General features: G+C 44.8%; 2 protein-coding genes across 3 annotated transcripts; both read right to left on the bottom strand.

Annotated features, from left to right (window-relative positions):
* Positions 1–599: 599 nt before the first annotated feature.
* LOC119332433 (probable galacturonosyltransferase 4) lies at positions 600–4,601 on the bottom strand. The gene is made up of 8 exons (XM_037605619.1): positions 4,380–4,601; positions 4,253–4,290; positions 4,115–4,159; positions 3,662–4,015; positions 2,615–2,880; positions 2,124–2,481; positions 1,398–1,973; positions 600–1,159 (listed from the first exon to the last, which is right to left on the bottom strand). Exons 1-8 carry the CDS (start codon positions 4,510–4,512, stop codon positions 884–886), a joined length of 2,046 nt encoding a protein of 681 aa, XP_037461516.1. The 5' UTR covers positions 4,513–4,601; the 3' UTR covers positions 600–883.
* A 4,886-nt stretch (positions 4,602–9,487) lies between these two features.
* LOC119332434 lies at positions 9,488–12,119 on the bottom strand. 2 transcript variants are annotated; one of them, XM_037605620.1, is made up of 4 exons: positions 11,263–12,119; positions 11,125–11,178; positions 10,985–11,038; positions 9,488–10,280 (listed from the first exon to the last, which is right to left on the bottom strand). In XM_037605620.1, the coding sequence occupies exons 1-4, from the start codon at positions 11,438–11,440 to the stop codon at positions 9,814–9,816; spliced, it is 753 nt and encodes a 250-aa protein (XP_037461517.1). In that variant the 5' UTR covers positions 11,441–12,119; the 3' UTR covers positions 9,488–9,813. The 2 variants fall into 2 exon arrangements, with proteins under 2 accessions (XP_037461517.1, XP_037461518.1); XM_037605621.1 differs by lacking the exons at positions 10,985–11,038; positions 11,125–11,178; positions 11,263–12,119 and adding an exon at positions 10,444–10,963.
* Positions 12,120–12,125: the final 6 nt, after the last annotated feature.

Below are 12,125 nucleotides of genomic sequence, written 5' to 3'. Positions count from 1 at the left end.
CGTCCGGATGATGTCGCGCGCGCACGGCACCGGCGTCTCCATCACGGTCTTCCAGCAGTCGGGGGCGACCGGGCGGCCGCGGTGCCCAGGGGCCTCTGCCGCCGCGGCGGCCGTCGTCGACACGGCGTGCCCGACGACGAGGACGAGGATCGGGAGGCAAAGGCGGAGGACCGAGCACGAGTGGCCCGCCATTGTTGCGTGCAGCACGAGGTGGCGGTTGTACGTACGCACGCACGCAACTCTGCAATGCTGCTGTGCTGTGTCAGTAGTACACAGTGCAGTATTTGTAGAGCAAGGTGTCCGTGTCTCACTTGCAGATTAAACCAGCGCGGTAACGCTGTTGGTTACTGTAGATTACTCCCAGGACTCCGTTACTCGTATTGAAGCTGTCTTCACGGCCATTGATGGCCATGGTGGAGAGTTTTAGAATGGTGGAGTAACGAGTAATGTTTGTGTCTGTTGCAAGATCTGTTAGACAGCGCATGACGATACTAATATCGCTTGAGCGGTGTGAATTTACCAGTAGCAAGCAAACTCATTTCGTATAGCTACTTAACTGGGTAAGATATGCATGCTGACCAGACCAAACAGAACTAGGGTTGACAAACAAAAGCTAATTTTTTTTACCACTCCTACAAAAAGCAGTAGCATCAGAAAGAACCAATAGAACAAACCTACTACAGATTTGACCTCTACAGCACTGTTGGCTCTAGCCTCTACTGCACATTTTATTCCAAGGCCTGCTACGACTTGCTTGCACTGTGATTTAGTCAGCAAACCAACGCTCTAGATAATGTGGATACCAAGGAAGAGACGCCCTACAGAGCTACAAAAAACCTGAAACCATCTCAGCAGACTATGCACAGGATTCCGCAGCAGCAACTCACGGATGTATGTGGCACTCCCTTATGAACGCGTGATCGAAAATGACATACTTGGACCAGTAATTGCGGTATTTTGGCATCCCAACCTCAAGCCAAGGTTTCAGATTCCCGTTGTAGTGTATGACTGCAGCCCGCTCGATATCCTTTGGGTTGACATCCCGCTTGTATCCTAAGCCCAAGAGATGCCATGAGCGATCGAGAGGGAAGGTGTTGTTCCAGAATGTCACCAGGCCAGCAGGGAGTGTTCCTAACTTCCATAACAGTCTATGTTCATTCTGCAGAATGAGAAACATGTGCTTTGTGGAATATATGGCAAGAGTAGAACAGAATAGCAAAAACATACTCAGCTCCAACATAGTTCAGTACTTAAATAAAAGGGATCAATGGCAAATAAATAATGCTCATACGGAAAGAAAGAAATGCAATTTTCATTTTACTTGTTGTCGGAGCTCATGCGAAATATAAGGTTGAGGGCTCACTTTAAATATCGTTGAGAAGCTCACGAATACTCACCTGTTCTTGCCAGTAGTGATACACAGCAGTAATATTCTGCCTTCTCCACTCAGACAAATCAAACATGTTCATGCCATATGCCCACCCACATGCACGTCGGTCAAATTTCTTGGCGATAAGAGGGTTTGAGAAGTTGAGATACCTATCAAACCTATGGAAAATCTCACCACAGGTTTTGACGGCACCATTAACCCTGCCTTTGAGATCTACCGACCAAAGTGGACTTAAGTCCTGCTGGACTACAATGTCATCATCGACAAATAACACCTTGTTAAGTTTTGGGAAGATCTCAGGAAGATAAAACCTCAGATGATTGAGAATTGACAGGTACTTGGGGTTCCGGAACTTGGGGTTTCTATCAGGTTTATTCTGTGGAGTATGGAAGTAGTAATTGATCATGAACTGGGACGCCAGTTGCTTCAGAACTGGACTGTAGCTCGAATTTAGCCATGTAAAGTCTTCAACTTTCTGGACCTGAATAGCAGCTTTAACCGGGGGATTCGCCAAAAACCACATCCTCATTGCAGCATAATTAAGTTTATCAGTCACAATATGGAAGACATGGTCTGCTGGTTTCTGCATTTTATTTAGGTTAAGATATTAGTACTTGGTACATGTAAAATGAATTTGAATTTTCTGAAAATGGTCACTGCACCATAAGTTTACTTGCAATGATGTAAGCACCTAATTAGTTATGCGTGCTCCCTTCTGCACCAAACAATATACCTTAGCATGTATAAGAGTTGAGTTCACAACCACAGCGGCGGCAAGTACATTGTCAGAGAATAATGCATAGTGATGTAGTTTCGGATCTTCCAACTTGTCTTGATATGGAAAATGCTTATTGTTGGAACTGGATGTATAGTACTCATTTGTAAGCCGCAGCGCAAGACAATGAAGCCTCTTTGGCAGAGCTTTAGCTGCTACCTGTGCTGCGTAGGTAGCCTCTTGCTTGTTAGCCTCGAGCTGGTTCTCTGTCCAGTGAAGGTTTGTTTGTAGTTTATCAATGGCAGCTGCACAGTTGTCATGGACTTGTTTGATCTTTGCTAATATCAATTCCATCGCTCTAATTTTTTTATGGACACTGTAAACAATAAAATTGGGTTAAATAGTTAAGAGCCCGTCACTTGTTATAAAAGAGTAACCAAAACAGCAGGTACGCATCATCACTCAACACCAAGGGTGAAATACTTTTTAATACAAAGAAAGAGAAGTACTTCTTTGGTAACTGCCTATCAATGGTTGTACCACTCAGTGCTTGCTGGATATCCCTCATCCTTCTTCGGAGATCCTTTACAAACCCATGATTGCCTCTAGAAGGTAAAAATCCAATGTATCCTTTCGCTCTTCTCAACTGGTCCTTGAGAACGAGTATCGTCTTATCTGAAGAAGTTGGGGAATAACCAGTATTACTACTAGTTATCATTGCACCAGACTCTTTTGACGTAGAGTCTGTAATTTGCTGAGATGATTTTTCATCATTCTGGAAAATCAAATCACTATTGGTTAAATCATTACCTAATGCCAAAAGAAAAAGTATACTGTCAGCCTGTGAAAACTAAAAGCTGCAGATTAATTCTATAAATTACACAAAAAGCTAGGTATAGAAAGCTTCTCTCAATAAGTGACTCGTAATAATATTTTCCAAGTTCTTTTTTTCCCTAAAATACACCACCACTGGTTTATTATCTATTAATATGTTGAAGAAAAAAGACTGCAGAGCAATAACAAAGCCTAAATGATAGGCAAGTCCACAACAGGGAGTAAACGGCAGGTTCTCTTCAATTAGTGTTTCTACAAAGAAAGCATTTGTAAGAACAAACCCAAAAGGATTCGTTGCCTCAATAAATGGAAAGGAGATGCGCCTACAATTAGTTACAAGAAGGAAAGCTAATAAACATAAGAACCGCAAAGAAGTGAAACAAATAGTACTCCCTCCGTTCCAAAATACTTGTCGTGGTTTTTGTTCAAATTTGGAGGGAGTACTTTGAGATTAGTCATGACGAAAATTTGATATTCCATGAGGCCACCAGCCCGGCAGCACAGCAGAAACTGCAAACTGAATGTTGACCTAGGATGACTCTGTTAGTGACAGAATGTAATAAACCATGCCTCAATAAGCCTAGACTTAATCCGGTAATAAGGATTTTGTCTGTTCACATAATTCAGAGTTATTTATGTACAAATGTAACACCTATAAGTTTTAATTGATGAGCAGGAATGTATGCACAGCTCTAGTTTCCAAAAAACAAAACAGTCATTACCTTGTCCAATTGGACATTTAGATCTCCAGCATTGTGCATTGCACGAACTTTGTTATCCCCGGCTGCACCAAAATTGGTCAGGCCACTCTGTTTGGTGAGCTGAGCACCCTCCTCCGAAGTAATAACCACGCCATCAGCTCGTTTTCTCTTACTCATATCATGTGACGACACCTTCGCCTCTTCTACATTGCGCACTCCGCTGTCCTTACTAACCCTGGATTCACCTGACATCTCTATATTGCTTCCCATGACAACTTGATGAATTCCACCATTCTGTCCCAGTTGAGTACCCTGATCGCCCACATTGTTCGCTCCTGTATCCGATGCATCCTTCGGCACAGGATCAAATGTGTCCTAGGAATATATTCAGCACTACAAACTTCAGATGACAACCTTTCACATTCATTTAGGAAGAAGAAGAACAAATGGACGCATATCTAAGAAGAAATTCACCTGCGGCAGAGCGTTCAGGCGCTTCCCCGCCTCGTTCCGGGAAATCTACGAAAAGGGAAACACGTCAGGACCGCAAAGCTTCAGTCGACCTCCGAAAGCCTTTCAGTAACATGAAGAAATTCCCAAACGCGGCCATACCAAATTGGAGGGATCAGGGCCGAAGGCGCTCCCTGTCACTGCGAAGATCACCAAGAACACACACGCGTCAGGGACGGGTTCGGTGGGCACTCCGTTGCGAACGAAGGGGCAAGGGCAAGAGGCGTACGGGCGGGGCCGGAGAAGGGGGGGATGGGTGCGCCGCTGTAGAGCGCGAGGGGCGCGAGCACCGAGGCGATGAGCAGCGCCAGCACTGCGTCCCGCGTCCTACATTTTCGCCGCCACCGCCTTGCCGCGGCCATGGCCGCAGTCGATCGTCTCCGGCGACGTGATGATTAGAGCCGCCGCTTATGAGTGTCCTGGGAGCGTTCGGTTCAGAGAGACCTCTGCGGGTCAGTGCGCATTCAGGTTCACGCCAGGCCGTCAAGATCAGGGTTGCCACGCTCCGGTGGTTCTGTTTGGGGCGGGATTTTGCTAATTCTCGCCCGCATACACCATAATAAAATCTGTTTTGTAAATTATTTTTGAAGCATAGAAAATTTGTTGAACAAAGCATGGTAAATTCTGTTTATATACCATGACAAATTACATGAACATCACATGTAAAAAGAATCAATATTTTTTGTGCCATCTTCTTCTATGTGAAACAAATGGCAACTCAGGTTGACACATAAATTTGTTAAGTTTTTCTTCTACTCCCTCCGTTCCTAAATATAAATTTTTGTAAAGATTCTACAATGGACTACATACGAAGAATCTACACTCTAAAATGCATCTATATAAATCCTTATGTGACTATAGTGAAATCTCTAGAAAGACTTATGTTTAGAAACGAAGGGAGTATGTGTTTTTCAAGTATTGGCAGTTTTTTAGTTTCATAACTGGTATGGTCTGCTCGTACTGACTTGGCTTTAAAACATAATTGTTAAGTTTTTAAGTTCTAATCCATTTGGACATGACGGGTGGTGTATTATACATATTATGGCAAAAAAATACTAATGAAGAATCAAGCCCAAATTTCAGGTTTAAGGCTTGTTACTAGTCAACATGAAAATTGGTCCCCGCAAAAAAAACATGAAAATTGGCCTTTTTTGTCCATTTTTTCTGTTTTTCGCTATGATGACGTTGGGTTGAGGGGAGGCTCAATTAAAGTCTTGGCCGGCCTTAGGTCGCGCTAGGAGGTTGTTTCAGCTCATATAGGTGTCCTTTATTTATGGTTTGCTCCAACTGACCTTTTCTTTCTACGAGTGTTCTAACCGACCTTGATGTTCCAAAGGTATGCACTTTATGTGGGTGACTTTAAATTTTTGTTGCTATATTGGTCACATGCTATTTCTGCCAATCCTTGGCGCAACTATGAACAACTATTGCCAAAAAAAAATTGGCTGGTGGAGTTTGCCACAAATAAAGATAAACCTTGTTTTGGGAAGATGGAATATGTCACTAGTCAAACACACCTTGCCTCACTGAATTTGGGTAATTTAACCATAGTTTTTTTTGTTGATTGCTTAAGAGATAGCTAACGGCTCATGTCAATATTTGGGGACCGACCGTGTGTTTTGAGGCCAAACTTCTGGGTTTTGGCAAAGCAGTGTGTTTATGTGGTTCTCTTTTGTATTCTTTGATCATAGGTAAAACCAGGGCAACAAAATCGGTCAACCTTGTATTTGTTCTGATATTTTTTTTATCAATGAATGATATGCAAGCTTTGCGTATTCGTGAAAAAAAATAGGGCAACCTAAGAACTGAGCTCAGCCCCTCGCAAAAAAAAAAGATACTGAGCTCAGCCGAGGACTTGAGATTTCCTTTACGCGAAACCATCGATGCACCAGCGTTTGCTCTCTTTTTTTTTACGTCAAATGCACCATCGTTTGCTAATGTTTAGACGATGACAGACAGACACGGTTGCATCGAAGAAAAACCCAGTGCTCCACTCGATCACCTGCCATCTGTAGTGCACCAGTACGTAGTCGTCATCGCAGTGGAGCGCGGCATCGCCCAACACCGACTATGCTATGCCATCCCGCGGCCCCGGGGGCCGCCGATACGCACATGCTGCATGCACCCTCTAAGGCAACGCAACTACCCCTGCGATGCGGCTGCGGCTGCGGCTGCGACTGCGACAGGGGATCGACATGCAACTGCCAAGGCGCGCGGAGGCATCTCTCTCGAGCCTCGGCCGAGGAAGGAGGCGGTTGCGCTCGCGCGGGCAGAGGCAGGCGTGCACCGCGTGGACCCCTGCCCCTTCCCTGGCGCCACGGATTCACCTGGCCTGGGGACGGACGGACGGATGGTCCTGATCGGGCTCCTCCTGGCCACGGAACCCACATTCCCTGGTGCATGGGCGGCGGACCCAGCGCAGCACTCCACGCCAATGCCTTTCGCGTTTCCCTCCCTCGTACCACCACACCTCGGCCCCGGCCGTCCCCGGGAGCACCCGACCGCCCGGATCGCTCCATCCGTTCTGCACCCATGCATGCGGTCTGCGCCCCAGAGTTCGTTCCAGGGTGCCGGTGGCGTACGTGCACATGTTACGTGGTCCGGCCTGCTAAACGCAACGACTACTCACCGGCGCCTCATCATCATCTAGAGAAACTTAATTACTCCCTCCGTCCGGGTGTATAAATCATTCGCGTAATTCTAGGTCATCGATTTGAGGAATTAAATATGTGTTCTATGTCATGAAAAGTATATCACTAGATTTCCACGCGGATGTAGTTTCTAAATATATATTTTTTGTCACATATAATACATATTTAGATAGTTAAATTATCGACCTAGAACTACGCGAATGACTTATACACCGGGACGGAGGTAGTAGCTAGCTGGCGTCCCCATTAAATCACTGCAGTTATTAGTGACTCGACAAATTCGCAATCAATGTGCTACCACCGGGTTAAGTTAAGACGGTCCAAATTGAGGTAAATACACTGCAAGTCATAGAACTTGCACGCGACGGTCAGTTTGGTGCATAAACTTGTAAAATACGTGTTTCTGGTCATCTAACTTGTCCCTCCGTTCATATACGGTGCTTTCTACCATATTCAGCTGTATCATGTCAATACATGGCGTGCCAACATGGCAGGGGTCCATTGTCAGCGATGGGTAACCCGTGTGCACTATCTTTTTTCTTCAGGAAGCACCCTTGCATTTTTTATTTATGCAAAAAAATCCTCAAATAAAATGAAAAATGATGAACGAATATTGGGATTCGAACAGAACACCTGCTACGATCCGCCATGCTTCGATAACCAATTGACCTATATATTGTTCACACTCTTGGAGCACAATTAGCTTTATATAAGAAATATTGTGCGGCCTTAAAAAAAGATAGTACGAGCTAAAATAGAAACCAAAACGAGAAAAAGGGAAGGCACCGGTTCGAACCTATGATCACATTTTATAGAAGAACCTATGAACACATAAGCTCGCCGCGTGTGGGAGCACCAACCATCCGGCCACAATGAGTTAAAAAAATATCAGCCACAATGACATTTAAATAGATAAACACAATTATCTTATGTATTCTTCTTTCTTTTTTCTATTTACAATAAAATATAGTTCATAATGAATATACGTCAATTTCTTTCGGACAATCAACAGAACTCATTATAAATTCGAAAATCTAGATAAAAAATTATATGTAAAAAATAATGTACATAAATTTTTTGGAGAAATTAACTTTTTTTGCTTGAATTCAAATAATTTAAAAATTAAAAATATGGAAAAGTGAATATAGTGCACAGTAAATATAGTGCACAATGAATATACACATTTTATGGGGACAAATCAGAAAAACTTTGTTTCAAATCAAATAATTCGAAATTTGAAAATCTAGAGAACAGGAATGTGGCTCAGAATGAATGTAAGTATTGTTTGGACAAATCATCTAATTTTTGTTTGAATTTGAATAAGCTATATAAAAGAAATACAGTTCATAATCAATGTACGCAAATTTCTTTCGAACAAATCACTGGATATTTTGTCTGAATTCGAATATATTAAAATTGGAAAATCTTGATAAACGAAAATACAGGTCCGAATGAATTTACGTAATTTTTCCCCGGAAAAATCAAATAATTTTTTCTTTAAATTCGAATTTTAAATTAAAAATCTAGATAAAAGAAAATGTTGTGCAGAAGGATGTATGTAATTTTCTTTCAAACAAATCAGTGGAAATTTTGTTTGAATCTGAATCATTTTGAATTGGAAAATGTAGAGAAAAGAAAATATATTCAGAATGTGTACTTTTATCCAAGAGGTGATATACCTTAGTAGTCCAAATGAAACAGCAAGCACGATCAGTTGAGGTGGTTAGGTTGTTAGCGCCATTACAACAGTTTGTAGTTTCAAACTCGCTCCGTCCCTTTTTTTTCCAGCCAAATGTTTTTACAGCGAATACTGGCGGCTGAGACCCAGCGGACAACTATTGTTGGAGTGCTTTTGTACAAAGTAAAAAAACGAGGGTGTTTTTGCAGAAAAACATCACGTCCACTAGGCACTGACAATGGGCCCTTGCTACACTGGCATTGCCACGTAGGCAGCAAATACATCCACGTACGGGAAATATGACCGTATTTGCACACCCGCACAAGTTTAATGACCAGAAACACATATTTTACAAGTTCGTGCACTAAACTGATCGTCGCGCGCAAGTTGTAAGACTTCTAATGTATTTAACTCGTCCAAATTTGGAACGGCAGTTACCGCAACTGGGCAAAGCCCAAATTTTGGGCGTTTCCTCGAGTAGAGTTGATATTTCTTTTAATTAAAGCTTCTGGATGAATGCTCGCTCTCACCCGCTCGTCCAGTTAATCTGGCCGAAACAGTGCATGCTTCTGGGCGCAAACACGCGAAAGCGTTTGGCGTCCGGCCACAAACTCCGGCGAACGGCCGCCGCTGACAGCTCTACTCCAGGCCGGATTCTTCTACTCTAGCAGCTGTCATGTTCTTGCATGAAATACTAGGATATTTTGCTTTTCATCAGGCCTTCGTTCTCAATAACCTAGATAGAACAACGCACTTAATTACCACCTTCAACCTTAGTTCAAAAGGTGTGTCTAAGACACATTTAGATGTGACATAGTTATGTCACATCTAACCTGATATCTACTATATTTGTGGTCTATTTTTTTCTTATTTTTTTTATTCCTTGTTGTTGTGTATTTGTGAGAGTTTAGATGTGACATTTTTAGAAAATATCTAAATGTGAATTAGGCAAATTGTAGTTCAAAACTATGACGCTTATTTTGGATAGGAGGGAGCAGAACAATTCAGTTAACCACTGCTAGCACGAACTTGGCTCAAGTTTTTATTGATTTGGGGCGACTGCAACAAGAGTACAAGACCCAGACCCTCCAACGCACATAAACTCAAAACTGACAACTGAAACATCTTATCTTACACACAGAAAAGTAAAGCGAGGAGAAAGAAGCAAAGCAACAAGAACGGGACGCCCTCTCGTCAGATGCATCCATGATTTCCTTCCTAGCTAGGATCATCGACCTCTCTATCCAGCGACGTCAGCGCATCGCCGCTGACACGGACGGAACCTCGGGCGGGTGGGGTCCGGGCTCCGTGCTGACCTCGATCGCCACGTTGCGTCATGCGGCGGGATTGGCCCCCTCGAGCACGGCGCGCCACATGGGGTCCACCTCGTCGTCGCCGGCGGTGACGACCCACTCCTCCAGGACGACGAACAGCATCATGTTGCTCGGCGGCGCGATGAAGCGGTCGCCGGGCACGCCCACCGCCGCCACGTGCCCGTCCACAGCCGAACGGAAGAACACCTCCCGGAGCTCCACCAGGGGGCTGGTGACGGGGGCGTCCAGGCCGCCGTGGCAACTCAGCCACGGGAAGTCGAACACCCCCGGCGGCGGCTTCCACGCATCCCCATCCCCATCCCCGCCCTCCACCACCGCCGGCGCCGCCTCATGGAATGCCGCTTCCGCCTGCGCATCAGCCGCCGCCGCCGCCGCCAGAGCCGACATCTTCGCTGGCGGCGAGTCCCCCTCCTCCTCCTCTCCCCGCGCACGCTTCCTGCTGCCCTCCTGCTGATCCATGCGCCGCGCTACACAACACAAACAAACACACACACGCATGCACACCAACATCTCAGCTCCGACAACAAATATATCTTACTCCACTTTGCATGCAACAAGAAACACAGGAGCTACTGTTTGATCGATGTTCAATTGTTCATCGCAAGAACACATCCGCATGCATTCAGTTACCTGTGCTTCTAGCCTTCTAGGCAAGGAAGGATAATGTCGGGGCTGGGGAGAGGCGCCGGCCCTCTCCTCAGGTGTTCGGTCTTTTGCGGTGGCGGCGGTGGTTGGTGTGGTTGGGGGGATCGATGCGGTGGTGTGGAAACTATGTTAGGGTGTGTGCGTCTATATATAGAAGACACACGCTGTGTACTGACGGCCTTCAGGGTGAGAGGCCGAGGGCGATGGACGGTGTTTTGCACGGCATCCCACTACTACTTTTGTATCAACATGGATTCCATGTGACACTGGAAGGCCGGGGGTGGTCCTCCTTTTTGAGAAAAGAAATATAAAAAAGTGAACTGATTTTGTATGAATTGTAGTTTTGTACTGGTGCCGTTTGAATTGGATGGAGGTAGAAGTAGCTTTATGTGCTGATTTCAAGGGCAGCTAGTGATTGTTATAGATGTGTTCGGGGCTCTTTCCTTTTTGTGGGCAGTTGCAGTAGAATAATAATAAAAAATTATTATAGATATGTTAAAGAATTAATTAAAGATCGAAAATATACCTGGTGCCGAAGGGGAAAGTCGGATACGAGTTCTCACCGGATCCACATCCAGATCTGCATAGGTCAGCCGACTACTAATGTTATGGCGACCAAGGGAATTTTCGATATGGTAAAGAATTAACGAAAGATCAAAAGAATACCTGTTACCGAAGGGGAAAATCGGATACGAGTTCTCACCGGATCCACATCCTTATCTGCATAGATCAGTCGACTCCTAATGTTATGGCGACCAAGGGAATACTTTATATGGTAAAGAGTTATGAAAGATTGAAAAATACCTATTGCCGAAGGGGGAAGTCGGATATGAGTTCTCACCGGATCCACATCCATATCGGCGTAGGTCAGCCGACTCCTAATGCCATGGCGACCAAGGGAATTTTTGATATGGTAAAGAACTAATGGAAGATCAAAAAACATATTTGTTGCCGAAGGGGAAAGTCGGATATGAGTTCTCATCGGATCCACATCTAGATCCGCATCGGTCAGCCTACTCCTAATGTTATGGCGACTAGGGGATCTAGGTTCCCGGTGACTAGAAGCGAGGTTGTGGATGTGATAAACATGGTATCAAGTGGTCGACAGGTGCTATGAGTATGTGAAGAGCTTTGTCGAATAATAGAACCTTAAGGGTGTCAACTACCTGAAGTGTGGTATGTCGCTACCTGGATCTATGATGGAAGGTGGCGATGCAAGAGAGAACCAAAGGAGATCTAGGGATGGAAGATGCTTAACTATTCGTGAAGAGGAAAGTCGATTACCTATCATCGCCATCAAATTCACATCAAGATCTATGTAGGTCGACTCACTTCAAGAGCAGTATTCTGGTCTTGGATTCATATTTTGGGTGCTAGAACTGAGGGTGGAGATGGCGAAGGTGAAATCACACGAGGAGGGGATACTGGAGCATGGCGATGAGGTTCATTGAATGATAGAACCTTTAGGTGTCAACTACCTAAAATGAGGATGCCGGTACCTGGATCTATTACGGGAGGTGACGATGCAAGAGAGAACCTAAGGAAGCCGAGGGATGGCGGTGGCCGGCCAGATGCCGGAGGAGGTCGAGGGATGGAAAAGACAGGGAAGATGGTGAATTTTGTGGTCGGAAGGTCCGCAGGTGATAATAGGTGTAGAATGCGCCATG

The sequence above is a fragment of the Triticum dicoccoides genome, chromosome 7A (genome assembly GCF_002162155.2).
Source record: "Triticum dicoccoides isolate Atlit2015 ecotype Zavitan chromosome 7A, WEW_v2.0, whole genome shotgun sequence".
NCBI lineage: Eukaryota > Viridiplantae > Streptophyta > Magnoliopsida > Poales > Poaceae > Triticum > Triticum dicoccoides.
This window is presented reverse-complemented; position numbering and strand designations above follow the sequence as displayed.